Source organism: Empidonax traillii, unplaced genomic scaffold, assembly GCF_003031625.1.
Source record: "Empidonax traillii isolate 1590-97213 ecotype Southwest subspecies unplaced genomic scaffold, ASM303162v1 scaffold65:size4453928, whole genome shotgun sequence".
NCBI classification, from domain to species: domain Eukaryota; kingdom Metazoa; phylum Chordata; class Aves; order Passeriformes; family Tyrannidae; genus Empidonax; species Empidonax traillii.
Window position 1 is genome coordinate 1,554,123 of NW_020955258.1, and position 27,814 is coordinate 1,581,936.

The window sequence follows — 27,814 nt, forward strand, 5'->3', positions numbered from 1 at the left end:
CATAATACTACTGCAAGAAGCATTATCATAGGTCTGCTGAATACAGAGATCAGTATCTTCACCTCTAGATACACCGTAGCATCTCACATTGTTTTGACAGCATTTAATATATCTTTTACAATCTAATAAAAGCATCTGCAACAAAACACCACCCCACTATTAACTTATATTACAAGACACTGTAATATAAACTTACAGCATTTCTCAACTCTGTAAATAAGTCCAGAATAATATTCATAAATATCAGGAACAAAGCCCCCAGATCAAAACAATAACTTAAAAAGAACCAAACCGCATTTTTAGAAGGCTGCAAAGTGCTTTGAAAACATTAAAAACAAAACTCAGCTATTGCCCCTAAATTTCTTGCTATGAGTTCTGTTTTTGCACATCCCATCCTGAAGGGCAGACAATGCTAAATTTATGACAGCACAATTTCTCAGATATATATATCACAGGTTTCCCTCACTTGCATTAAATCCTCCATAGGTTCTCTACACAGCCTACTCTAGAAAAATTCAAAAAGTAAAAATAAAAAAAATAGTACTTCTTTCCTACCTGTACATTCAGCTTTATTTACAATGGCTTGAAAGAGAGAAAGACGCAATGGTACAATTACACCAAACTATTCCACATCAATCCCAGCTGTTCTACTGACAGTATGAGTAACAAAAAAAGTTACATGAACTTTCACAATTACACATCAATTTTTAACATTACCACACAATGACAAAAAAGTTATCAACTTTATACATACAGAAAAAAAACAACATTTTTTAAAGAATCAAAAAGTTACTAAAAATATATATATTTTACCATACCTTATTTTTTTTTCCCAGAGAGTTGATCTTAACAGGTTATAAAGAAAATTATTTCTTCAGCCACAAGCCTTTGTATTTTATTTTTATTTAAAATAAAAAGTCACGTAAATGATAAAATACTTTGTTTTGGCCATTTGGCTCCCTCCTCCAAATTGACACTTTATAAAAACCTTCTGTACTTTTTTCCCCCTCCCTCTCTCCCTCTCTACTACCTCCAAGATGGTAGGAAAGTTGTTGTTTTGGAGGGCAGAGGAGCCGCTCTCTGATGTTATGTCCTCTCGGTGCCTGTAGTGGTGCTGTAGGAGGCTGCTGGCTCTCTTCTTGAGCAGCCCCAGCAGCCCTGCCTTCTTTGCTGGAGAATATATTCAGGGATTCCCCTTAATAATCACCTACCCTCTGAGCACTTTGTAGTTTTAAAATAATAAAGAGCCCCCAAAGCTTTCTCCCCACAAAAAGCAGGATCTTCTCAGAGACAGGGGGGCAGCAGCTCCTCAGCACAGAGCCCGAGCACATTCCCAGTCCCTCTGCTGGGGAGGAAACTCTGATCTGTCAGCCCAACAGAGGGAAAGGGGGGAGAGGAGAGAGAGGAGGGAAAAAAAAGCAGCTGGAAAGGTAAGCCAGGCCCGGCCTGCATCCCCGGGCTCGCGTAGCGCGGCAGGCGGTGCGGAGGGTGCAGGGCGGGCGGGGAGGCGGGCTACGCGAGGCCGGGGATCGGCCGGGGCGGCGTAGGCCGCGGCGGGGGGTGCGGGGAGCCAGGGGGGTTTTTGAGTGTTTCGGGCGCCGGGAGGAGCGCCGGAGGGGGGTGAGACGGCCGCCGGGGCCCAGCGGGAGGGTCGGGGTGCGGCGCCTTTGCCCGGGAGGTGAAGGGCGGTGGGGGAGAACGGGGGCGGGAGGGCGCTAGGCCTCGGCGCCGCGCGGCCCGGCCGCTCCGCTCCCCGCCCCGCCGGGCCCCCCGCGCCGGGCCCCGGGCCCAAAGCAGGCCGAGCCCCGCCGTTGCCGACGGCCGGGGGGAGGCGGCGGGGGCGCCGCGGCCGGGGCCGCTCCCCCCCCCCCCCACCTCAGCCCCCCGCGCGGGGCGAGGGGACTACGGGACGGGGGGCTGGGGGCGGCATTAATTTGCTGAAATGACTTTTAATGAGCGGCGGGGGGGCGCGCACCCTCCCCCAGCCCGATGCGGGGCCGCGGTGGCGGAGGCGGTGCCGGTCCCGCGGGGCTGCGCCGGCCGCGGCCTGGAAAGTTTCGCGGCGTTTTTGGGGTGCCTCGCTCCCCCCCATCCCCCGCCGCCGCCGCCGCCCACCCCCCGCCTGCGGCTGCGGGGCCGGTGCCGGCAGGGCGGGGGCACCCCGGGATGTGGCCGCGGCCCCCCCCCGCCCGTCCCGTGCCCCCCTGTCCCCCCACCCGGTGACCCCCTCCGGCCGGGCCCGCGGTGGGCGGATTCGCTGCACAACTTTTTGGGAGGGAGCGGGGGGTGGTTGTGGGGGTGCGGAGATGCCCTCGCAGTGCCCCCCCAACCCTCAAGCTGCCGGCACGTGTGGCTCCGGGCCGGCCCCCGGGGCCGGGGGCGAGGGGCAGGAGCGGGGGGTGTCCCGGCTGCATCTTCGCGCCCCGACACGTGCGGGGTCGGCGGCCGCCCGAGCCCCGCCGGGGCCGGGTAGTGGTCCCTCAGGCACCCGCACTGTCCCGGGACCCGCTGGCGTTATCGGGACACGGGCAGCAGCCCACTGGCCCGTCAGCCAGGGGAGGGGATCTCCTCAGCAGCCCCTGCACAACCAGGGCTGTGTCTGGACCTGGGCCCCGGCCCCTCTCATGTCCCCACTGGGGCACCCTGGCTGTCCCGGTGCGCCGGGGACCCGCTGGGCTGGTGTGGGGGGTTTCTCTGCGAGGTGCTGCTGCCCCCCAGGACTGAAAATGAAAGGATCCTTTTTTTCAGGGAAAAGAACGTCTGGTAGTTGTGAAGTGAGTGCACTGGAAGACCCGCCAACACGCTTCACCCCGCACAGGTGAAACAGCTCCGGTTTCTAATGCGAGAGGTGGTGCGTTTCTGTCAAATGTTCCTTAATATGTCTTTTAGGTCAGAATGCTAATAGCAATGTACAAGTAACCTCAAATGTGTTTTGGAAATGACAGTAACACCTTAAAGCCTTATACCATCTGATTAAAAAAAATACATAGATCTATAGTTAGTTCTAACTTCGTTACTCGACAACATATGATGAAGGTTTATTTTAAGGCTCTTTTTAGTTTTTGAGGACTGGGAGACTTAAAAATAAAATTGGCAAAATTAGGGCAGTGCATGGTTTCCCTGTAGGTGAGTGCCCTCTCCTACTGACACAACTATACTGGCAGTGTTTCGTGCTAAGACCATCCCCACCACTGCTGATTGCTGAACTGGAGCACTTGTGTTTCATATGAAGCTGTCACTTACAAGCTGGTGATGTTCAGCCTTTTACATGAATTGTTTGTAATATATATGAAGATCAGAAAAGTTTTATTAATTGTAAAGCTAAATTATCTACAGAACACCACCCAAAATTTACTTACTGAGAGTTATTTTGATGTTCAGTATTTTTGTGATGAGTGAAATGAATTTGTACGTAGGGCCTGGTCCTACAGAACTGCATATACCTTGTTCTCACAATATGGTAAATCATCAGGAGGTACAAATTTATTGTAATACCACACTGAAACTCCAATAGCTTATAACTGCTGAAAGACTGCTCTGTGAGGAACTCTACTGCTTTATTTATTGAGTATTCCTTCTGGAGCAAAAATAATGTTTCTGTTTTGTGTGAAAATAAGCTTGTTTGCCTTCATAGTATTGGGACTAAAAATAAGACTAAGGTATTTTGTGTAACCTCATATGCAAGGGCAGGTTATCTGTTATTTGAATGCATAAAAGACTTAGACTTTTTTTTTGTTCAAGTACAGATGCAAGAGATGTTGCAGTATGTTTAATCTCTGCTTTCTTTCAGAATCATGGTTTAGATATTTTGAGATAACATTTTTAAAGTGCATTTCTCCCATGTTGCAATGGCCTAAATATTCCATTTCTTGCTGTATCTGAAGGCTACCTCTCTGCCTACTCACCCTAACACTAACCTGGGCCTGTTTAAAACTATGTTGAAAAAAGTGTGCTTCTATAAAAGCATGAGCATCTGTCTGTGAGGATGTGATTGCAGGAGTGGGGCCTGAGACCTTCTGCTCAAATAGAGAAGTCCTTGTTCAAAAGACTTTCAAGATATGAAGCCTGTCTTGAACCTTAGATCAGGCATACGAATGTTTAGAAAATTTTTTGAAACCTATAGGAATGTGCTCTTGGCAATAGTTACCAATCTTCCTACTAGAAATCCTTTGAAGTTTCTAAAATTCCCGGAGTCTTAAATATTTGGTTTTAGGCTTTGGGATGTCTTTGTCAAGTTTTCTATAAGATACTATTTATCACATGAGTGAATCAGCTGAAATGAAAATCCCTGCTTAAGTTCATTTGTTGTAGGAAAACAAAAAGAAGTACCTGGTCAGTTTGGTAACAAAATAAGTTACTTTCCTACCTCTTAGTTATGTTTTCTGCTGTTGCTTCGAACAAGGTACAAGTCTCTTAAGTTCTCTACTATTATGAATAATACTTTAATTCTGTATTTACTACATTATATTCTGGAACATATTCTGTATTACCAGTGTTGCCTGAAATACTCTACTGCTTTTCTCTTAGCATATCTGCAATATAAACTGCTTTTTTCTAGAGTTGAAATAATAAGCTTTCTAAAAAGGCAGAATGAGGGCAATGTTGCTTCTATCTTCCTAGGTAGATCTTAACATATGAACAAAGTAGTCCAAAATATAATTCCAGGTGGTAACTAAAAATATCTAGTAAGATCTTAACATGTTGAGTGCCTTGATCTGTCAGGTTACTTGCATGCATGTTGCAATACCTGCACTTCAGAGATCTTCTTGAGTAAGGATTGTACTGTAGTTAATAAAAGTGTTCTGTACGTGAACTCTTGTAGTTGGCTTTGGTTGCTTCCCAGTGTTCTCTGTCTCAATATGAATGCTTTTATTGACAAAATGACTCTTATTTCCAGAATTACAGGAGTCTTGGTTTGGTAATTGAGCGACGTTGAGAACTGAGCTGTTAAAAGACTACAACTAAGCCAAAGTTATGGTTAGATCACAGAACAGGGACAGAAGTTACAGCTTTGTAGTGTTGATGTTGATCACAATTAGATGTGGTGCAGAACAAAGCGCTTCAAAGAGAGGTATTAGTTGCTATGAAACAGAAAAAAATTAATGTTTCTGTTTTCTTCTTAGAAATGTAGTTTTTATTAATACTGATTGGAAAAGTTTGGCTATAAACTTTAAATGCATGTCTTTTTATCATGAATTTTATGTTCTCTGTTCATCTCCGAGTGGATTCCATGTGGCCAAACATCTTACACTCCGTGTATTTTCTTAGTCTCAGCAAAAGGGTCAGACAGGGGCAATGCCAGTAATTGTCCTTTCTTAATCAAGTTTAGGAACTGACAAAACTACTATTTATGCTATTTGTGTTTGTGGAAAAGCTGAGGTTCTTATAGATCCACATTGCACTTCTGGCCCCAGGTTACTGGTTTTGGAAGCTTATGCAGAGGATTGTACCTTGTCTATGAGATGTCATGAACACACTAAGAAATTTAACATGAAATTTGTGCTAATATTAGCAAAAACAAAACAACACAGTTAAGACCTCTGTAGTTGTGCCTTTTGTTTGGACGCAGTGTGTGAAGCTCTGAGCTCAGTCCTCTTAATTATGCATCTTTTAACCACCAGCATATAATTGCCTTGCAATTTACAATGCATTTGGGGATTCCATTGCCTAAACGGGTCTTACGTACATTGAATGTCAAGTTCTGAGCATATGTTTAAGAATGTATCAACCCACATGATTTAAAATATTCTAATATTTTCATTGCAGCATTTGCTTAAAATGACTGATTAGAGTTTTGAGGCTATAATGCTTTGGGCTTTCTCGTAGTGACTAAGCCATTAACTTCTGTGTAGACTACAGATGATGTCAGGTACCAGACTTCTGTATGACATAACACTGGTACTCAGGTATGGTATAGCAAAGATTGCCCCTCAGAGTTTTCTGCTACAGTGTTTCCTAGGCTCTCTGAAGGACTGTTTAACTGTTTTGGAAAAGGGTATGTAGAGTACAGAGCTACAACTTTGTTGTCTTGGAGCTGATGTGCACTGTGAGGAAGCTGATTATGCCTACTTGCCGGTACTAAAAGCAGTTGAGAGCTGGCTTCTTTCAGTGTGTGATAGCAGGTATTGGCAGTTGCACAGGTGTGTACCTGTGTATATTGAAGTCTTTAATTTCTCTTTTTATAGTCATTTTTCAAATCATCTCTGTTGTCTTATGGACCACCAGTGGCTGCACTCAGCAGGACAAGTAGCTTGGCTCTAAGTGCTGATGTCTCAGAGTGTGGCCTTGCTCTGTGTCCTGCCTGTCCTTGCTGGGGGTGCTAAGTTTGTTACTATTCACATGCCCAGATAGGACTTTAGCCAGAGGGAGCAGATTTTCTTCCAGTCAGCTGCTCAAGAATAAAAAATAGGAGAAGGGGAGAAATTAATGTGTTCTGAAGTGACAAGTGTTAGTGGTAACCTCGTAAGAACATGAGAAATACCCCGCTGGATCAGACTGGGATGAATCCAACCTAATGTTCTCTCTTGGGCAGTAGGAATAAGTGATGCTGTTTAGGAAGAGCATGAAAGCCCAGCCACTTTTTAATGTTTCCTTCTCTTACTCCTCTGCCATCCATATTTGTTAAATTGATCATGCTAGCAGGTACATTGCTTATGTCCCCATTGTCTATGAACTTTCCTATTGTCTTTTTGAACCTGATGGTGCTGTCTGCTTCCGTAACCCCCTCTGACACCAAGTTCCATCAGTTTACTTTAATATGTTTTGAGTCAATTTCTTGAGTTAACTTCATCAAGCAGCCCTAGTTCTAATATTGTGTGCTATGGTATATGACCATTTTATATTCACCTTATTTCCTACCATGGTTTTTTAAATCTCAGTCATCATTTGGCAAGGGCGCACAATTTTGGATTCTCTTCTGTTCTTTGCCCTGTTGCCTCTAGCTCAGAATCTTTTATTTAGAAGCAGTTGGTTCCTCAAGAAGCAGCCTCTGGTTTCTCATTCATGAGCTGTGGCTAAAGCTAGTTTGAGCACATGCGGGCATAACTTATGTTTCTGTTGAACCTTTCTACAGCTTTGGTGTAGAGTATAAGTGCAGATCCCAAAACAGCTCCCGGAAAGTTTTGTATCCTGATATTTTTACAGTAAAGTACAGCTGCCTAAGCATTTGATTTTTCCAGGGGAAGTCCATGTTTCCGTCATCTCTTACTGAATCCTGTGGGACAAAAATAATTTCTCCCCCACCCACTATTTAGCTAAGTGTAGTTTCAGTTCTCTTCAGTTAAGTGACATGTGCGTATTCTACGTTCATGCTACTTTTTATGTAGCAGCAAAAAGCTCTGTTAAGAACTCCTGTATATTGTTAAAAATAAAACACTGCATCGGATTAAATCAGAATGAATAGACTTAAATGTCTTTGTTATTTTTATATATGTGTGTGCTTTTGAATAGACTTAAATGTCTTCGTTATTTTTATATATGTGTGTGCTTATATATACATATACACACACTTATATGGTATGCTATGGAAGTAAAAAGAAAAAGCTCTTTTTAGATTAAGTAAAACTTCAGACTCTGATCCTGGCAGTGTATCCGCATAGTGACATGTCTTTTGGGGAGTCTTTGAAGGGACCTACCAATAAAGATATAATTGCAAGTTTGGGAAAGTTGCTGTGGATTCTTTTTAATGTAACATTGGCTTCTAGGTGTATTAGCTTTCATTGCACCATAGTTGCACTAGTTGTTTCCTATCAGGATTTTTAACATGGTTATATTTGCATGAGCTTCTCTTAGTGTATATGTAGACCCAAAAATTTATGTTCATGGTCATTGGTTTCCCTGGGGATTATTCTCAGTATTTTTGCTAGAACATTTTATATGGCATTGCAGTTGTGCCCTGCATCTTTCAGACAAGTAAGAAGTGAAATACCATGCCTGCCCTGACACAGTCAAGTTAAATACAAAAATAAGACTTAATTATGAGTTAAATCCAAAAATAAGACTGCAGCCACAAGAATAAATCTAGGATTATAGTGGCTGGGAACTGTGGAGCAGTTTCTTTACAGAAGCTTAACAGAGGCACACAAGCTATGCATTTCTTGCTGTTTACTATGTAACCATCCTGAGGAACTTTTTTCCTTTGGTCTGGTGCTTGATAACCTTCAGAAAAGAAATATTGCTGGGTTATACGAAAGAGAGAAGGTCATTGATCTGTCAGAAACACTGCAGAGCATGATAGTAGTAGCTTGAAAGAAGGTTCTAAGTAAACCAGAAAGAAATAGAGAGCACCATGTGAGTCACCCCAGCTGCAAGATGCACTTGGTCTTTCAAGTTTTACATCCTGTCCAGTATGCCACCAAATACAAGCTTTGGTTAAATATTGAGAGAAGCAAACTCCAGAGCAAAAGGCTTTCTGTCAGCATTGTTGCGTGTGTGAGATGCAATTAGTTAAGATTCATTTGATAACTTTGGCTGCCATAGTAATGAAGGGGTCTGTGTCAATCATACAGGATCCAGACCCAGACCACAACTCCTGTATGGGTCATGTCCCCATAGGATTTATGTTTTTCATTCATGGCGTTGCTGAATAATACTGAAGTGTATGTCAGTATCTGCCTGAGCACAGGTGTCTGAAAGGATTATTTGGTCTTTAACATGCTAAAGAAGAGAGAGTTCCCTTTTCCCATTCTGTATTTTGAAGGGCATAGTCAACACTGAGCTTTCTTGTTCTTAAGACTGATGTGTTGTGGAAAGGCATATTCCAATGATCGGTTTCAAATATGTATAGTATGTGCTTCCATGCATTGAGAAAAGCTGGGAAAGGTAGTTGGGACTGGACTAGATGTCTGTGCTTGTTTTGTGGCTACCTGGTGTAAACAAAGTGCAAGGCCCCTGCTGCTGGGGTGCATGCTTGCAAGTGTGCGTGGAAAGGGAAAATGTGTTTCAAGAGGAAATAAAAAGTTATCCTTATTATTGTCTCAAATGATTAATCAGGTCAATTATGGTAGTTAAATTTTGTAGCCCATGTCTCCATTCTTTATGCTGTGTATGCTGCATGTATGTATACAGCTCTTCTAAGAATTTTAAGCATGTTTCTAAATCTTAAAGTGTCTGTCTGCTTCTACAGCTAGATACAAGCTAATGAAAGGGTTGGACTTGATGATCTCGGAGGTCTCTTCCAACCCAGTTAATTCTGTGATTCTATGAGAGGCCAATTTTATGCAGTTTACTCTTAGATGTGTGATAGGGTGTTTTGTTTTGCCCTAGTGACTTAAAGTTGCTTTTCTAGATCCCCCAGAGCCATTGTGCTTGTCATTTCCTCAAGGCACTTTTATACAGCAGAAAGTGAAGGCTTGTACCTTTACAAGGGGAAAGTGCATCTTTCTTACAAAGTCTGTGTAGGCTTCCTCCTTGCAATCATGTTCTTGCCATTTTGGGCCTTGGGAACAAGTGAGTTCACTGATGTACATTTGATGTTCATTCTGTACATTTGTCACATGCCTCTAATTTATTATGTATTTCCTGAATATCCCCTCTAGGAACACTCCTTTCCTTGGTGTATAACACATATGAAACTGAACTGAGTACTGAATACACCGCATTACAGAATATATGTAATGTTAATTTTATTTGGAGCTACTTTGAGATGGTTTGGGTGTTTTGTTTGTTTGTTTTTTTTAAAAAAATATGATTACTGAAGACCTCCATGGTGTTATAAACTGAAAAAGTACCTTATGATTGCATGGATTTGCACTGTTGAAGTGTATTTTAGGGGGGGAAACCCCCAACCTCTTGTTGAATTGATGTTTCTACCCTCCTGGTGTTGATGGGAGTACTACCTCTGATATTAATGCCTGCATTTCCCTAAAGTAAGTGCAGGGAGGTAGGACAAGCGTTGAAGAACCATGATGACCTCAGGAAGGACTGCATATTAATGCTTGCAGAAACTGTAAGCAGCTACAAGAATTAGAGAGTGATCATCAGATATGATAAAGAAAGCTTTTTTTAAAAAGAAGACTTTGTTGCACTGACTGATTAAATAATTTTGTGGAGCAAAGACAGTCACTGGTGGTTTTGTAAGTATAAATACTTGAAGTAAAACATGTGCAATCAAATGAGTTAATAATTTTTCAACTTGATTTCTGAAAGCCAAGTGATCTAATCTGACACTTAACCTTTTTCAACTTGTTGCTTCTAATCATTTTCTGGTAGATGAGTGAAGTTTTGTTTAAGTGTGGTGGCAGTAGAGTTTTCTTTTCCCCAGTAATTTCCTCCAGTTTTCCAAAGATCTGTGACTACTGATTGAAAACTGTTGGGCTAGCGGATTTGGCTTATTGGATGCTAGTTGAACCACAGGTTTGGTGACTACATCTGCCTGCTTACTTGCTGAGGACTAGTAATATGTGTTTTACTCTGACTGACATTGACCTTTTTGATATTTTCCTTAGACAATCTGCTTCATCTTGGTTCATCATCATTCCAGGATAGTGGTGTCCTTGGGCCTCTCTCTTGACATTGATATGGTACAGAAGATTTAAAATCAGGTATTGTTTTGGGTCCTTCTTTCCTGCCAAAATGGAACGTGCAGTCTAGAACTGAATGCATTTCTTCTTTCCTTATGCGATTTGTCTTAATGTTTTGGTTCTTTCAGCTGATGTTCACAAGGAATAGAGTCACGTGATGTATGAAGGCAAACACATACACTTCTCTGAGGTTGACAATAAGCCCTTGTGCTCATATAGCCCCAAACTGTGCAAGCAGAGGCGACTTAACGGCTACGCCTTCTGTATCAGACACGTTCTGGAGGACAAGACTGCCCCCTTCAAGCAATGTGAATATGTGGCCAAGTATAACAGCCAGCGCTGCACCAACCCCATCCCCAAATCTGAGGACCGTAGGTGAGTTGTGGTTCTCTCTCTGCAAAGTGGGAAGTGGCTGCGATGTTGGCACGAGTTTTCTTTTAAGTTGCTGCCTGGTTTCAGGATGAGGGTGGAACTGGCTCGAGCGAATTGTATTCCAGGATGTTCCTTTGAGGATTTTGTTTTAAGACCAGTAAACTTTATTTTATTTTCTGCGAGAGTCAAGTAACTCAGAAGGGGGGGCAGTAACTTAATCCCAAGGAAGTTTATGGGAGAGTTCATTGCTTTTCTCAAATTCACCATAAACTGTGGATCAAACCACAATATCAGCCGTTCTAACTAATTTGCTTTGTCACTCACAGTACATGCTCTAAAAAAGGCCTGCTTGTTTAGACAGCAGTGCCAAAAGCACACTTCCATCTGCTTTTTCAGGACAAACAGTTGAAAATGCATATCTTCTGGGAACAGGGAACAGTGACACATAGAGACAAATCCAGAATTACAGTTCAGTGTTTGTGATTTGGTACTGATCTGTAGTGTTGTATTACTGGAATAAAATAAATATTACTTGATAACAGATGAGCCAGCTGGGAAAGTACTGTCCACTCCCTTTCTTCTTTGCTTCCCACCTTTCTCTCACCTTCCTTGCCCAAATGAAGATGCCCAAGGTGCCCAGGTATTAAATGCCTTGCAAGAGATAGTGCTTGAAGTTGTTGAGAGCTGGAATTCAAACTAGATTTTCTGAATTGCAGCCCATACTGTAGCCACAAGGACATTCTTCCTTGCTCTTTAAGGCTTCCTGAACACCATTCTCTTTGGTGCTGCTGGGGCTGAAATAGCAGAATTTGCCTAATCTTGTCTGACAGCTATATATGACTATTTTTTTTGGAGTTATCATTGCAGGGTTTGCCAGTAACACAGTATTTAATTAATGTCTATGTTAACTATCTGAGGCTTGTTCTACTAGAAATGCTTTCTAAACCTAAAATATAAACAAAATATGCCAAAAAAGATCAAACCAACTATTCACTGACCTTTCACATTATTAGCTGCCATTCACTAACCTTTTGCATTATTAGCAGTGTTCCCACTGTGCCCTACATATAACTTCCTTCTCAGCTCACAACTCCCTCTCTTGTCTGAAACAACAGTTGGACTGTGCTCTAAATTAACTTGCACTTCACCTGCCATTTCAGTTGAGGAGACTGATGAAGTGAGAAAAAAACACATGAATGTTTGTCAAAAGCTGTAGGGCAAATGCTCAAATGGCACAAGATGAATAACTTTAAGCTGTAATTTGACAGTCGGTGAGTGTTTCTTTGCTACTGTACAATTGAGGCTCTTTGGAAATAAGCTCACAGGAATGATCATGGAAATGGGCAGCACAAATGGTATGATGTAATTTCAGATGCAAGAGCTGACTGAGCCAGAGTTGCTGTTTACCAGGGGTCATACTTAAAAACAATAGAAGTAATAGTACTTAATGACACATTTTTAGGTCTCGTATGTTCCCATGGAATTTGAGATTTTTCTTTACACCTTGAATTGAGTTCACACTTTGTTCTTTTTGATTTTTCTCAAGTTAAAGTGAAGTGTGGTCATGACATCTGGTGTATGTTATATTAGAATAATTCAATTGCATGTCGAGTGTCACATTACAGTACTTGAAGAGGACAGCAGGTGTCTGAAGGAGAAAATAAACTTTTAATTTCAAATGAGAGGATGTGATAGTTTGAAAGAATATTTTAAAAGACTGCTTCTCAGGGCAGAGTTTAGTTTTAACAATAAAATTTAATGAATGCTAGTGATAAGACCGTGGCTGTTCTGAACTTTTTTTTTTTTGGCAGGCAAACCTGTATCTGTTTCTTAGGAGACTTTCTTCACACTCCGTTCAATATAAAGATGTTTGCTGTGACTGAGTTCTTCACTCATAGCTTCTAATTTTTTGTGCACAAAATTACTGTCAGATGGTCATTTTTTCACAATTTTACACATGTAACCGTACATGATCAGAAGCAGGCTGTATGATGCTCTGACAGCTATCTTCTTTTTATACTTTTAAAGATTATAAAAAAAAAAGTTAGGAAGATGCACGCATTATATGCCAAAAGCTTCATAGTCTGTCCACAGATAATTAAAAAGAATTATCACTTAACCCTGATAAATGAGATGCTACCAGCCACAAATATGTTTAATATGGTATCATATTATTAGATTTCCTATTAACCATTAAAGTTCTACAAATTAGATCCATTAATAGTGTGTGACTTCATTGCCTTATTTGAAGTCCAGTTTCTCTTTTCACTGTCTTGTTTTTTTAAAGAATATATGTATGAGATGATACAGACATAGGTTTTGTATCTGTATTTTCTCTGAATACATCTCCTAATTCTCTCTTAACCAAATACAGACAAACATAATTAAGTTCAACTTGATTTTTAAATATACGGTTATTACAATTTAGTTGTGTTAAGCACCATTTTAAATCTCCTCTTTCAAGAGAATCTTTAAATATTTTGTTAATATGCAAGCTGTTCCCCAGTTTATTGGATCTTAAGTAAGTGATGGAAATCAATACCAGTCTGGGATGTACTGAGAAGCAGAACGCAATTGTAGGTAGAAAACCTCACTGTCTAAATTCTTGTCCTCCCAGTGGATGAGGGAAACTGTCCAGCTGAAGCCTTCAGATCCCATCACATTTTGTGTGCTTAATGATTTGATAATTTTAATGGATATCAACCCATCGGTCTTACTGTATGTGTGGAATTCATTTGATCTTACCTGCACACAATAAATGCGTTTGGCACTGAGTAGGGAAGGTGAAAAAAACTGTATTAGATACTCAATGTGATACTGTCAGCTGAGAATAACTCTCAGGTTATAGAAGTGACAAACTCAGCCACTAAGACAGGCATATCAGAATTGACTCTTGTAGGGCCAGCTTGACTCTAATGGGTTTCAAGCTCAGAGCTATGTGAAAAGCATTATGATGCTACTTGCAGGTGCTATTCTAGTCTCCCCAGTAATCTGACTTCCATGGAGCATGAACTACTAATGCAGCACTGGATAAAGTCAGAGCCAGTTTGGTCCAGGGCCAACTAAAAAACCACTCTGGAAACTGAAGGATGGGGAAGTGGGTGTGCGTGCCCTCCTGGCTCTGCGTGGGACCGGCTAGAGCCTGACAAGGTCAGGGTTGAGTTGGTGTTCATATACTATGCCTAGCCTGGCCAAAACTGCTTGTGTGTAGTCTTCTTTACCCCGAGGAAATTGAAGTGCTCTTCCTGGCTTCTTCCCGCTCCTGTTAGTTCAAGATGTTACAGCGTCAATTATGCTGGAAGACAGGGAGTTGATAGAGCCTTAAAGCACAGAGCAAAGTCGTTGTGTTCTGGAGTCTGCAAGTGCCTGGGATCTGTATGTTGTGGCCTGACATCTATGGGTTTGTGTCCAGAGGATACAGTTGGCTCTCAGTGGTGCAATATGGTCAGTTGTAAGAGCCAAAGATTTATTCTCTGCCATATAAAAATTATTGTATTGGAGTTAAATGAACAAGCCAAAGCCCTTAACAGCCTAAACCTCAGAGAATGTTAGCAAGCTTATTACCTTTTCATAGCTTTATTCACCTTTTCTATTTTTGTCTTGTTTGTACAATGAAAACAAACTATCCAGTTTTACCTCCTCACATCAGCACAAGCACAAGATGACAATATTTAAGTTCTGAACAATATAAGGGAAGCATTCACATTGAGCAAAACACTGTTTTTATTGGCATAAGAGGGAAAAGAATTCCCTTGTGTTTGTTTTGTCTGTTTATTGTTTTTTCTCCTGTCATACTAAAAGTGCTGTTGTAACTGATACCAGTCTTGTTCAAACAAAATATGTAACAAGTGCTTAACTTTAATCATGGAAGCAGAGCTTGTTGACTTTAAGGGAAGCTTTATTGAGCCTTCATTATATAATTTTATTTTTAGAAATGCATCTCTCAATAATAATTTACAGTATTCCAGTGTGTTCTAATAAGGACTCCACAAATTGCTGGCTTTCAGCTTGCCTCATCTAGCTTTATTTATTACTTACAACATAATATAATAAAGAAATTATTTAGACAGTAATAAGTAGCAGTACTTTTCAGACTTTTCTGATTTGTGAATCCTTATGAGTGTGGATCCCTCAAGAGGCTGTATATATGGAGATCATTAAAGAGCATAAATGAATTTGATTTCTCATTTTTACCTTTTAAGGACTCATTAGAAGCTGCTCACACATTGCTTCTTTAGAGATGGGCCAACAGGTTGAAAGTCACTAAGCTGAAGTGTTAAACCTTTTGTGAGGTTTGGGTTGGGTTTTTCTGCCATTTTTTTTCCCTCCATAAATACCGGGAATAAATTAATTTTAACCTATTTGTTCCACAAAACTTACTTTTCTCAGGTTTATAATGATCAGATTTTAAAGAATACCTTCATGGCTATTTCCTTATTCATAAATACTTGGATCACTTTTTCCTTATATCTTTGTTTCCATCAATAAGCTGCAGGTTATAAATGGGATTCTGCAAGGGCAGAATTCTGATTGCTGGTGGCATTCTACAGAGGCAGGAGTGCCTGCCTGTGGGAAACAGGAAAAGAATCAGATCATGATTCCTACATTTCTATCACCTGCTTGTTTTAATCAGACAAAGGTTAATTTTTTTACTTTTTATTATGTTATCTGTGGACATAAATTGTGATTTTTTTTTTAAACTTTCATGACAAATTCTCAAAAACTTTTTTTAATAATATGGCTTTGAAAGTTTTTCATATTAGAACTTAAAATCCATGTTTGTGGATTGGATGTATACATATTCTTGGGCAGATGGAGCTCGTTAGCCCTGTAAGGCAATCCATCTACGTTCTGAGGACCTCGCTGCCACTGTCCAAGCGTGCTTGGCCCCGGCAGATGAACCTCAGGATTAAAGGGTGGGCTCAGTTCCGCGCACACTGTGTCTCACCTAAAAAAATCCAATGCGCAGGCTGGAAGGTGTAAAGACCTTCCCCGGTTCTTCGTTCGCGAAGACTGGCCATTATTATATATGTATATTTATATTCTTGGCATTGTGTAAATATTTTCTAGCAGCAGAGAATTTCTTTTTATAACTAGGTTTTTATTTGCAAATAGTGACCCTTTGCAGCAGATATGTAGTGAGATTGTCCTTATAAGAAACTGCTCTCCCTACTACAGTGGAATTCATAATAATAATGTGTGCATTAATGAAAATGTTAACTATTTCCACTGAGCAAACAGGCAAATGAAAGGAAGTAGTCTTTAATGTAATTTTTCTTGGGAGCTTTTGAAATGATCAGTTAATGGGTCAAGTTCTTAATGTTTTATGTATCAGACAGTCCATTTGTTTTGTTCACTTTGTTTTGTGAGTATTCACCCTATTAGAGAGTTAAGATTTTGAAGGATTATATGTGAATCTCCTGTGAATAATGAATGAAGACTTATATCTTAAGATTAGAAATTGTCACTTATATAACCTTTTGTTTTCTGTTACATGTTGGGAGCACCACAGTTACATGTATTATTGAAAGCAGTTCTCTACACTTCTTACAAAACCTCTTGTGTTTCGATTTATATTTGTGTGGGTTTCCCTTAAGTGATGACTTTTCTTCATATTTTACTTATAGGAGTTTAGTTAATAATTGACTGTTTTTATTTTTCAAAGGTACTGCAACAGCCACCTGCAGGTACTTGGCTTTATACCGAAAAAGGAGAGGAAGAAAAAGAATGATCCCATAGAGGAAGTGAAGGTCAGGCATCAGATGGATGCTATGGCCTTCAGTCTGACAGTGCCCACCCTGGCCTTGAAGATGCCCAATGGACTGGATGGGATGTCCCTCTCCCCTCCAGGGGCAAGGCATCCTCTCCACTACCTGGAGGCAGAATTAGAAGACCCCTTTGCTTTCAACGAGGAGGATGATGACCTAAAGAAAGGGGCAACAGTGAGGAAAAAGTTGCAGAGCAAGTTGGCTCAAAACCGGCAGCGCCAGAGAGAGACAGAGATTTTAAAAGTTCGCCAAGAGCACTTTAGCCCCATTCCTGCACCTTTGCAGCAGCAGCCTCTGCAGCAGCAGCACTCCCATCTGCCACCTTCATCAGCTTCGTTAAAGCCGACAGGGCTAACGCAGGGCATCGTCTGCAAGTCACCTCAACCTCTGAACACCAGCCTACCAATGCAGGGAGTGGCACCCACCACACACACTATAGCACAAGCCCGGCAGTTGTCTAACAAGAGACCTCTGCCTCTCCTGCCACCCGCCAGGGCTCCTGTCACAGACCCACCAAGGACTGATCGGGTCCTCATGAAAGCCACAGCCTTCTCTCCGCACTCGTCCTGCATGAGCCGGCTACAGAGACTGGTGAAACTGTGCACTCGAAAACAGCAGCTGGACACCGATCTGTTTCCTCATTTAGGTGAGCAGATAATACATGCACTGCAGCCTTATTTTTTAACCTAAAACCAAAAAAGGGGAAGGTCTTCTAGCCCTGTCCTGCATTTGTGTGCAGCCCTTACAGAATAATCTTGAGCTAGGTAATCTAGTGACATTTTCTTTAGCCCTGTTCTCTATGAAGGGAATGCCTGCATCCATCATAAATGGTTTATGGCATTTTGGTTGGTTTTTATTCTTAATGTTCTGTTAACCATTTGAGAAGTGAAATTGAGATGTAGAAAACATTGCTTGGATGATAGAGACATCATATAGAAGATTTACAACTCAAGTAGTAAAGGTGACACTAGCTGTACCGACATGAGTGGACAAAGTTAGATTAAATATTAGATGTCTGACAAGTGCACATTACAAAATGAATGCAAGTAAAAGTTTGGAGATTCGACCCGTCGTTCTCGGCAGATCCAAATTTCCAGCTGACTTGACTGGAAAATTATAGCACAAGATAATTTTTCTTGACTGGGCCTGTTAGTTTATAGAAAGTGGACGAACAAAAGAAAGACCACTGCAGGAGAGCATCACTGTTGCAGAAGGTAATTGGAGGGTGGAATCTTGTCCACATACCAGTCCAGGAGTAGTCTTACCCTTAATTATTATCAAGAAACCATAATTGCTGCTTGTGAAAGTGTAACCAACTTGCTGGTATGGTAGTGGTGCTCTATAAGGCTTTGAAAAGTCAACTGACCTTGTCATTTATTTGTCTGAGGGTGAATACATACCTAGGCACACCTATCTGCCCTATTTGTCTTCCTTACCCACCAAAGTTACTTTTTGGCTTAGTTTTAGATTTTACTTTTCTAACAAGTAAAATACTAAAAGGGAAATGGAAATGTGAGTCAGTGTGTAATACTAGAGCAGGAACAGTATTTTCAGTTTTTTTAAAAAAGAGACTTCAAATAAATCTAGACATTCTTCATATAGTGTCTTATTTAATTGGAAACATCTGTAATTTTTGCTATTTCAATTAACCTTTCCTTAATTTGCTGTTAAGATCTGCCCTTTGGCACTCATGGGATAGCTTGACTATTTGTTCAGAAGATAATTAACATACCATCGCATGTCTCCAAAGGGTGTTGTTCTTCAGAAAACAGCTTTGATGGTCCTATATATAATGCAGGTCTTTAGAGGAATGGCAACTCCAGAGGCTTTTCTGAGTGTTACAGACCCCAATAGCTTAGAAAGTGACCTGTGTTTGAAAGACTGTAGAAAGATGTTTTCTGTATTTAATGTTTTACATTCTCAAGTAGTGAAGAGAATACATTTTACTAAAAAAGGTGTAGTAAAAAAACCAATTAGACCTATACATGTACAGTTATGCAGATGCATAACTGTATGTGTATGCACTTAGAACAGTTTATATTTGGCAAAGTAAAAGAATTCACATATAAGTTACGTGAGAGTGAAAAATATATTTGTTTTTTATTCATTTTATATCTTAATATTTAAGACTAGTTATGCCAGTTCAGAGAATTTCAGGATTTCTTTTTTATGATAGAGTAGCACTAGAGATGACTGCACAGAATCTTTCAAAAGATTAAGCCAGTTTTATGTGTACCTACACCAGAGCTGTGTGATTGGGTATTAATGTAACTGCAGTCTTTGGTGTCAGTATAGCTGAATCTGGATTAGATTTTATTCCTTCATTTCTGCAGTGCCCATTAGAAGCAAAACAACACAACTTCTGATTTTGTTTTTAGACTTTGGGTAAACAATTTGTTACATAGTTGTCAGTTGTGGACATCTTAATCGAATGATGATTAAGTTGTTTTTTCATTCCTTTATGAAAGGGGCAAGAGGAAAGAGAACCACTTACCTTGAAAGTATAATTCTGACATTTCATTAAATGTCTCAATATATCCTAATTTTGTTCAAATGCACGTCTTAATAAAAGGATGCCGAAGTTCCTGAAAAATTTGGTTTCTGATATTTGTGGTTCATAGTAAAGTGTTGCTTCTGTATGATGAAGATGCTCCTAATGATGGTATTCCAAGCATAGGTGTGTGTGTCTCTAATTGTGAAAGTAGGTGTCCAAGTACTGATGCATTTCCCAAATTCAAAGCATCTGACTTCAGAATCATCTCAGATGTAGTTGTTTAGTTTATTTTTAACAAAAATAAAATGCTCCTTAACTCTTATCCCAACTGCTGCTCCATTTTCAAGGAGCACAGAAGAAAGCGAAAAAGAAAAAATGCTGGCTTGCAAAGGCAGCAATGGGATTTTATTCCAACTGCTGCAAGAAAGTGGCAAGAATTTCACTGGATGTGGGAGAGGGAGTAGGAAAAACTGTGAAAGAGGAAGTTCCAGACAAAATGTTCTGCCTGAGAACTTACTGGCCTCTTTCTGGTTGTCATGTTCAACAGTTGTCTGTGGATTGACTAACTGAGGCTGCTGGTGCACACAATAAGTTGGTTAGACTGCATCATCATTAAATGAAAACGTGCTGCTTGGTAAAAGTGCAGGAGTGTTTGTGCTTCTCCCTTTAGCTCTCTCTTCGTGCTAATATGTGCATTTGTCTGGCAGTGACAGGAACTGAGCAGAGGAACACCCTGTGTAGCTGTGTATCTATCTCTGTCCCTGATGCTGTGTCTTGTGATTTTCATATTCTTCTCTGTGTTATGGCACAGTGAAGGGTCAGAATATAAACAGAAATGTTAGCCTATTTAGATCATATAGTATTAAAATTTACCAGGTAGTCAGTTCTTTGTGACAGGGACTTCTCCCTTACCTTGTCTCTAAAGTTCCCATGTGCTTATGTGGTTATGAAAACTAATATTTTTCTGTGGGTAAAAAAGCTGGTGATTTTTCTTCCACTGTTAATGAATAAAGAAGCCAGTAAGGATTTAAAAAAACCAAACTCTTGCTTATGACAAAAATCAGTTCATGCTATTTGCACATTGCAATGGAGCCGCTACTGTAACTTTTCCTGTGTAATTGAGAATATTAGATAACTTAATCAAACATAATTATGTTTTTAACTATACTACACATTCACCTCTTGGGCCACAGGTTGCTCAGAAGCTTATATAAGGTGGATACTCTTTTCATCCAGCTTTTATGTTTTCAATTCCCTTAGGGCTGGATTGGTCTGAAGACAGTGGAGAAGAGTTGGAGGATTCAGAGCAAACCTCCCCTTACCAGGTTGCATGGTCCATCCGAGAAAGCCTCGGCTATGAGAGACCTGAGTGAGTATCATTCTTTAGTATTCATGCTGGCCTTGATGGAATAAATCATGTAAATGTGAGTTTCACTTCAAGTGGAGTCAGTGGAACCTAAGCACTTGTTCAAGTGCTTTGCTGAAACAAAGGATTGTTTGAACTCATTTGTTTGTAAGAGCTATGAAACAGCTTGTTGCCTTCTGTCCCAGTTTTCAACTAACTTAGAGACCTTTGTGCAGTCTGCTATCAGAAGGATGCATCAGGAAAGGATTTAAGCTTGTTTGTCTAAATTTAATTGAGTTCAGTGGAATTTATTAATGAACTTTTGTGCCTTGCTGAGTGGAGGTCTTGAATTATAACCAAATGGAGTTGGTACGGTTTCTTGTCTTTCCTACTGTTTGTTAATAACTTTGTTAGTAAACTTGCTACATTTCACTCATTAATCCTTATAGTATTTATGCAGGTTATTGTTTTAATGTATTTGTTAAATGCCGTGGTAGTTGTTAAATAGACCTCTGTCCATACTTGTGAGCATTGAAAGGAAGTGATGTGATCAAAGGGATAAGCAGAGCGGGTATTAGCTGCTGGTGCAGAAAGGCTTATGATGTTCTCTATGTACTGCTAAGCCATGAATCTGAACTTACAGCAGGATATGATATGTCTATTAATGTAAATTTTAGGGTGCAAAGTTAAAACAAAGCATCCTGAGCATAGTATTGTAACAAAGAATGTTTTTGAGCATAGTATTGTAACAAAGAATGTTTTTACCAAAGAAATTGGGGGCTCAGTAGAATCCGATTGTCATTTCTATAACATGATTCTCATCCACTATGCAACTGGACTTTTTGATATTACAACTTTCTCCCATTTGTTTAATTTTTAAATATAATACTTAGAATAATGGTGTTAATGAAATCTTATTTTGTTGTTACATGGAAATTCTGAAACTTAGTAGAACTCTTGCCTTCTCTAAAGATTGTCCTCAAAGTGAACAACAAAGCTGTATCTCTGTCATCAGGACACACCTCAGGATGCTAAATAGTAAGAGTCTTCAGTGAATCAAAGCTGCTAAACAGTGTGTGGGTTTTTCTTTTATAAAATAAAAAGGTTATGGGTTTTTTTATTATGAATGGCCATTGTTTTTTAGGGCATCAGCAGTCAGAGAGTAAGCTTTCACAAACAGTTTTAGCTTAAAAGACACCTTTTAAATAAACTGTTTTGGGAAAACATGAACAGACTTCAGAATTTTAAATCATACATATTTTTTCACAGCAGATATATCTATTAAATAACTTCCCTTGCACTCTTCTCTCTCTGACATTTGATTTGATTCTTCCATATATCCCTATTTTTTTGTCAGCTTATAAAGGTCATTCTCTGTGTGTTTTGTCTTCTATTAGTCTTAACTTCCTTTGGATTCTTCCTAATTTTTTCACATACTGGGAGAAAAATAGTACCTTGTCTTGACATTTGCTGTTCCATTCTAGCATTTTGTGCACCTCAGTTAAATGCTGTCTTAACTAATCATAATGGATAAAATTTTGTATGCTACTGGCTGCTTTTGTACTTCCATCAGTCTGCCCAGTATTAGCTCTTCAACAACTTTACTGATTTGGATTATAGATAAACATTCACTTGATGTAAGCCTTCTAAAACTTTAATTCCTATTCTGCAAGCTTCTGTAAAGGTTTTATTACCTGAAATGTTTCACTTTGACACTTCTGCAATGTGGTCTGCCTGCTGCTGAAGGTGGTGAATTAGTTCAAACTATGTCTGGGGAGATTTGATTTGTCAAAATAACTCTGTCATGCTAATCTGGCAGTGCAGACTCGTGGCTTCTAACTTAGTTAGCCAGTGACTTGTTACAGCTCTGAATTTTGGAGACTTATTTCACCAGAAAACCAATGGAGATTGTTTCTTAAAACTTTTACTTTCTGAAATCACATCCCTTACGTTACGGGATTTATTTGCTGTTTTTTACAGTAAAATGAAAGCTGTTTTTTCTCTGTTTATGGTCCCACCAGCAAACTTCATTCTGTCCTTTTCCATTCAACTTCATGGAAGACAGTGGAGAGGATGCTTTTCAGAACAGACTATTGAAAGAAAGAGGACGGTTAATTTCTGCTTTCCCGGACAGCTGGTTCTCAGTATTTCTGCTTATGTGATTGTGGGGGGAATCCTCTAACTTTCAGTTGAATTTCTTGTGTGACACTCCAGCTGCTCTTAAACTCTCAGAAATTCACCAGATTGGTTTAAAGCTAATGTCCTAACAGTGTCCTGGTGTTGACTGGGATAGAGCTCATTTTTGTCTTATTAGCTGATGCAGTGCAGTGATTTGGGTTCAGTATGAGAATAACATTGATAACACCCTGATGGTTTGGTTGTTGCTAAGCAGTGCTTACCCTAAGTCAAGGACACTTCGGTTTGCCATGTTTTGCCAGAGAGGAGGTGCACTAGAGGGAGTGCAGAGGTACAGTGAGGGAGCACAACTAGGCCAGCTGACCTCAGCTGGCCAGAGGGATGCTCCATACCATTAAACATTGTGACCAGTATATAACCTGGGGGAATAGTCTGGGAGGAGCTGAGCGCTGCTCAGGGGTGGGCGGAGCATCATTCAGTGGGTGATGAGCAGTTGTATAGGACATCACTTGTTTTTCTTGGGTTTTCTTTCTATTTTCTTTTTTTTTTCCCCCATTACAATAAATGGAAGCACTATATTTTACTTTGTTTCCATTATTAAACTGTTCTTAGCTCAAGCCACAAGATGTTTTTTTATTCTGATTCCCCTCCCCATCCCACTGGTGGGAGCAGGGAGAGTGAAGATGCAGCTGCCTGGTACGTAGCTGCTGAATGGGGTTAAACCACGACAGCAGTAATATGTTTTTTTTGTTCACTTGCCTTCTGGCCTTTTAATCTGTAAAATTCATATTGCTGCAATCACCTGTGGAAACGCAGGCCAAATGTTTGCTTTTATTATTCTGGGCTTTAATTTTGAAAAATCGTGTTCCTGTGCTCCTAGGATTCTGGGATGCAGTGCTTTGAGGCAGGCACAAATGTTTGAGTTCAAATAGTAGCACAGGAGTTGGTAGTGAGCACAGTGCAGGCTGGGTGGCTTGCAGAAAGGCTGCTGAGGTGGAAGCAGCCTTATGGGAGAGCAGCTCCCCTTGTGGGAGCAGCAGTTTGGAGAGAGCAGGGAACTGTTCCCTGCTGCAGATTAGTGAAGCTTTCCCCTAGATTATTTGATTTCTGGGTTTGGTAGCTTGGAAAGTACTGGAAAACAAATGACTTTGTTATAACAAAGTGGTTTTCCAGTTTGTACACTGAAATATAGATAAAGCAAGCGTTTCAAGTAGCAAGTAGCAAGTTTGAAAAAGCAGTGTGAGTCCCTCCTCATACCACCCCACTCAAAGGAGCAAATATCAGTACTGTATTGTCAAAGTTGGATTTAACAACTCACATTAGCTAGAATAACTAAAAGAAAGAAGGGAAGGTTCTTCAGAACTTCTCTGTAAGGAGGGATTTGAAGTATAGTTGTTGTTGTTGGGGTGTCTCAGAATAGAGAGAATGTTCTCCTTGTTCCCTGGTGGTCCCTGACTGCTCGTGCTACCCTTTTGCTCTTCCTTTCTGCTGCTTCGTGCTGTCTTTGTTTTCTTCGTGAATGCTCAGCAATAATTCCCCTGATGTTCATACATGACAATCTGAAAGGGAAGAAGCATTTTGGACTATCAAATGGCTTGCGTGCACTTTCAGAAATCTTCTTTAAAATTAAATGCCACATGTTAAGTTGAACTTCAGAAGCTCTATATGCAGCTTAAGACAATAAACTAAATAGAAGTTGCTAAACTTGTTTATGAAAGGACAGTGATAAAAGTACCTTTTGTTTTTAGTACTTGACTACTGAAAAAATAAAAATAGGTTTTACTTTGGTATTTTTAGGTTTCTCTGAACATATGACCATTTTGGTTAATCTTGCTGGCCTGGAAACAAAATTCTGAATAGGTTTTTAGAAACTATTTGGCTCAAAATAAGCCCTTGCCCACTGCAGGCATGATTTCTTTCTACTTCCTTGGTATATTTTCTTCATCTACTTTTTAATAAAGATCTCATAAACTGCAGTTCAAAAATATTTTAGTGTACAGTGACTTTTCCTGACTCTTTCAATGTGAGGAAAGTAAAAAGTCTTAAATATATAGAAATTTACATTAAAAAAACACTCTTTCCGCTTTTTTTCCCCCCTAAAGGAAAAAGTATTTTCTAATTTTTAACCATATTTAAAATTAAATCAGTATATCTGCAACTGTGTTTAAAAGTCTTGGCCCAGAGCAGTAATGAAATATCTAGAGGTGTTAAGCCTATCAATAAATATATATGCCATCCATGTATTCCTGTTTTTTATTAATACATTGGAAGAAGGAAAATCTGTATTAAACAGCTCACAGTTAATTTTTTCTAAACAGGTAGTTTTTCCCAGTAAACATTCTTTCCTAAGAGATCTTAAAAGTGTATTTTCTTTTAATTTTCAGTGTAAAAATATTTTAAACATTACAAATGTTAAGTATTTTTAACAGGTTGTATTAGCTGCTAAGCATGTAATTGTATAGGTTAATTACTTGTAATTTACGCTTCTAGAAAATAAGCTTTAACCTGTTTTAACAGACAAAATACATGGAATGGTTTACTTTACATAAAACTTGATAAAAACATGCATTTGTGTCAAGGCACTGTTTGCTGCTGCAGAGTGTTTGCAGACAGTTGTAGTGGAGATGGTTGCAGTCTCTTAAATTTGGCCTGCATATAAATAGAGTTAGAGTTTCCAGAGAGGAAAGTAGGTCCTCGTCATATGGCTTTTCAGGGACAGGTCTGCTGACTGCATTTCTGGCTCTTACTGTATTTATTAAATATCGTGGCTGGTATTTCACATCTCTCCCATTTCAGCTAGTTCTGGTCTGCTTTGCTGTGCGCAGGTTTGGGTGTCAGCTCCTTCAGTCTTGCCAAGCTCTGCAGTCTGAACCTTGTGAGCTTTTGATTTGCTTCATTTGCTTGGATTTCTCTACTTTCCCCCATCCTTCCTTTGTGTTACTGATAGGAAAGTTTGCAAAAAGTCTCTCTTTTCTATAGGAAAAACTTGAAGGAAAAACTGAACAAAGTCTACTTTGCTTAGATTCAGCACATGCACTTTGTTGCTCCGCGAACCAAAAACTCATTCTACAAACTAGAGCTTGTCGTGGAGGACTTCTGAGAAACTTCATGGACCTTGCTGTTTTAGCATCCAGTGATGATTTTCTGTTTCATGACTTTTACTTCATTTAACTGAATGTGTTGACATGGTTTGATGGTCTTGTTGATATGTGCCTGGATGTTCAGAAGGCCAAGATAAATGGGAGGCAGCTTTTCAAAGCAAACGAAGAATTGGATTAGTCCTTCATCTGGTCATTGCTTAGCCCTGGTCTGATTTTTCCCTTGCCACCTTTGGAGTTAAATGTGAATTTCTTCTCTACTACTTACTGTAACTCAACTTTAACTCTGCAGCAAGGAGAAATCAATATCAGCTGTTAGCCATGTTAGTGTGTAATTTGGTTTAGAAAGGAATACACCGCCTGGCAGAGTAAAAGGAATTGGAAAAAGTCAGCAGTTTTGGTACTTGTTAGAATTTGACCATCTTCTCCAGCATGACCTTTCTTCAATAAATTTCCACTACACAGTTCCCCACCCTTGTCCTCTCCATTAATTCCACTTTGATTTAAGCGTTTGTCTCATTTGCCAAGACATTTACAGTAAATAAAGGTTAACAGTATAGATTTTTTTTAACAGCAGGCTCTAGACATTTAAATGTGTCAGACTTGATGATAAATTGATGTAATCTCTAATAATGACATACTAAGAAGGGCAAGTACCTTTAGAATTTAAAAGGGATCCTGCTCTTACTATTTCTCAAACATTCCTGCCTGATTTCAGCCTTTGGATGTTTGTGTGGCTGGAAGATGGGTGCCAACTTAACAATTCTGTTAAAGTGACAAAATAGCTTCTGCATCAAAAAAGAAGTAACTTAAAGCCCATTTGTGTTTATTTTCCTTCCTTCAGGTCCGATGATGACAATGCAGATGACAGGAGTTCCAGGGTGACCAGACTTTGCACTTACTTTCAGCAGAAATACAAGCACCTCTGCCGCCTGGAGCGGGCAGAATCCCGTCAGAAGAAATGCCGGCATACGCTCCGGAAAGCCTTGCTGCAGGCGGCCAGCAGAGAGCCGGAGCGTGCTGGGCAGCTCATACAAGAGCTCCGAAGAGCTACATGTGCTTGTACCAGGTTAGACCCTCCCCTGTGACTGCAAAGAACGTGGGGTTGGGACAGGGTGGAGGTGGGCTGAGCATCCAGCAGCTGAAATGCTGAAACAGGTAGTTGTGCACAAGGCAGAAAAAACCATGACACGTGAATGCCTGTCAGTGGAGTAAAATAAACATGGCATACAGAGTTTTCCATGAAGACAGGCCTTCTCCAGCGTTATGTTTTAAATATGGATTGATTGTCCGGCAGTATCTGGGCCTAATTTCTTAAATGTCACAAAAGAAATTAGTGACCTGCTAAAATTTATTCTTACTAATTAATCTATGTATTTTGGCTTCCTTCAAATACCTGGTACTTTACTGTGCCCAGTTCTTTAGAAGGTGTGCAGTGTGGTCTGTAGTTCACTGCTTCAATTCAGATTTTGTTTTTCAGACAGCTTTTTTTGAAAAGTCTGTACCTCCTCTTAATTATCTTCCCAGCAAATCAAATTTAAAGTTATGCTTTTTGTTAGATTTAACTCAATCTAACATTAAATGAAACTTGGCAACAAAATAAATATCTTCTAACAACTCTGAAGGTTACCTTCTGTGGGAATTCTTTCTAGATAATGTCAACATCCCTCCAGCTCTCAGCATATGGAGAGTTGGTTGATTCATATTTGTGCAGGAACAGACTAAGTCTGAACCCTGGTGTTATGTCTGGGGTATCAGCAGCATCCTTTTGCTGTTGCAGTTCAGCTTTACAGGATGTGTGACTGTGGGCTGTAGTGGGTAAAATATGAGATGCAGGCTGGAGCAAGTTACTGAGAGTATATTTTGGTTAATGGGATGCTTTTGTTCCTGGACAACGGGCTGTGGTTCATGACAGTTGGAGGGTTTATTATTGGGGAGGTGAAGTGGTGCTGAAGAGCTGCTCAGAGATGTAATGTAGAAGTCCATTACTAGTTTACAAAGTTGTGGAAATTTTTCCAAACTTAAACTACAGCAAAACTTTGCCAGAGCTGACAAGATCTTGCTGGTTTTTCCCCCATTAT

The 27,814-nt window shown here is 40.1% G+C and overlaps 1 protein-coding gene across 6 annotated transcripts in view; it reads left to right on the forward strand.

The window, feature by feature from the left end:
• Positions 1-996: 996 nt before the first annotated feature.
• The window catches only part of INO80D (INO80 complex subunit D), a 45,928-nt gene continuing 19,110 nt past the window's right edge, over positions 997-27,814 (forward strand). For 3 of the 6 annotated variants that reach the window (XM_027880181.1, XM_027880180.1, XM_027880183.1), the window contains exons 1-7: positions 997-1,430; positions 2,749-2,818; positions 10,446-10,541; positions 10,649-10,895; positions 16,558-17,306; positions 20,415-20,523; positions 26,578-26,802. In XM_027880181.1, the coding sequence (XP_027735982.1) occupies positions 10,678-10,895; positions 16,558-17,306; positions 20,415-20,523; positions 26,578-26,802 (1,301 nt within the window). In that variant the 5' untranslated portion in view covers positions 997-1,430; positions 2,749-2,818; positions 10,446-10,541; positions 10,649-10,677. Of the gene's footprint in view, positions 1,431-1,599; positions 1,621-2,748; positions 2,852-10,445; positions 10,542-10,648; positions 10,896-16,557; positions 17,307-20,414; positions 20,524-26,577; positions 26,803-27,814 lie in introns of those variants that run through there. The other 3 variants (XM_027880185.1, XM_027880184.1, XM_027880186.1) reach the window with 3 other exon arrangements.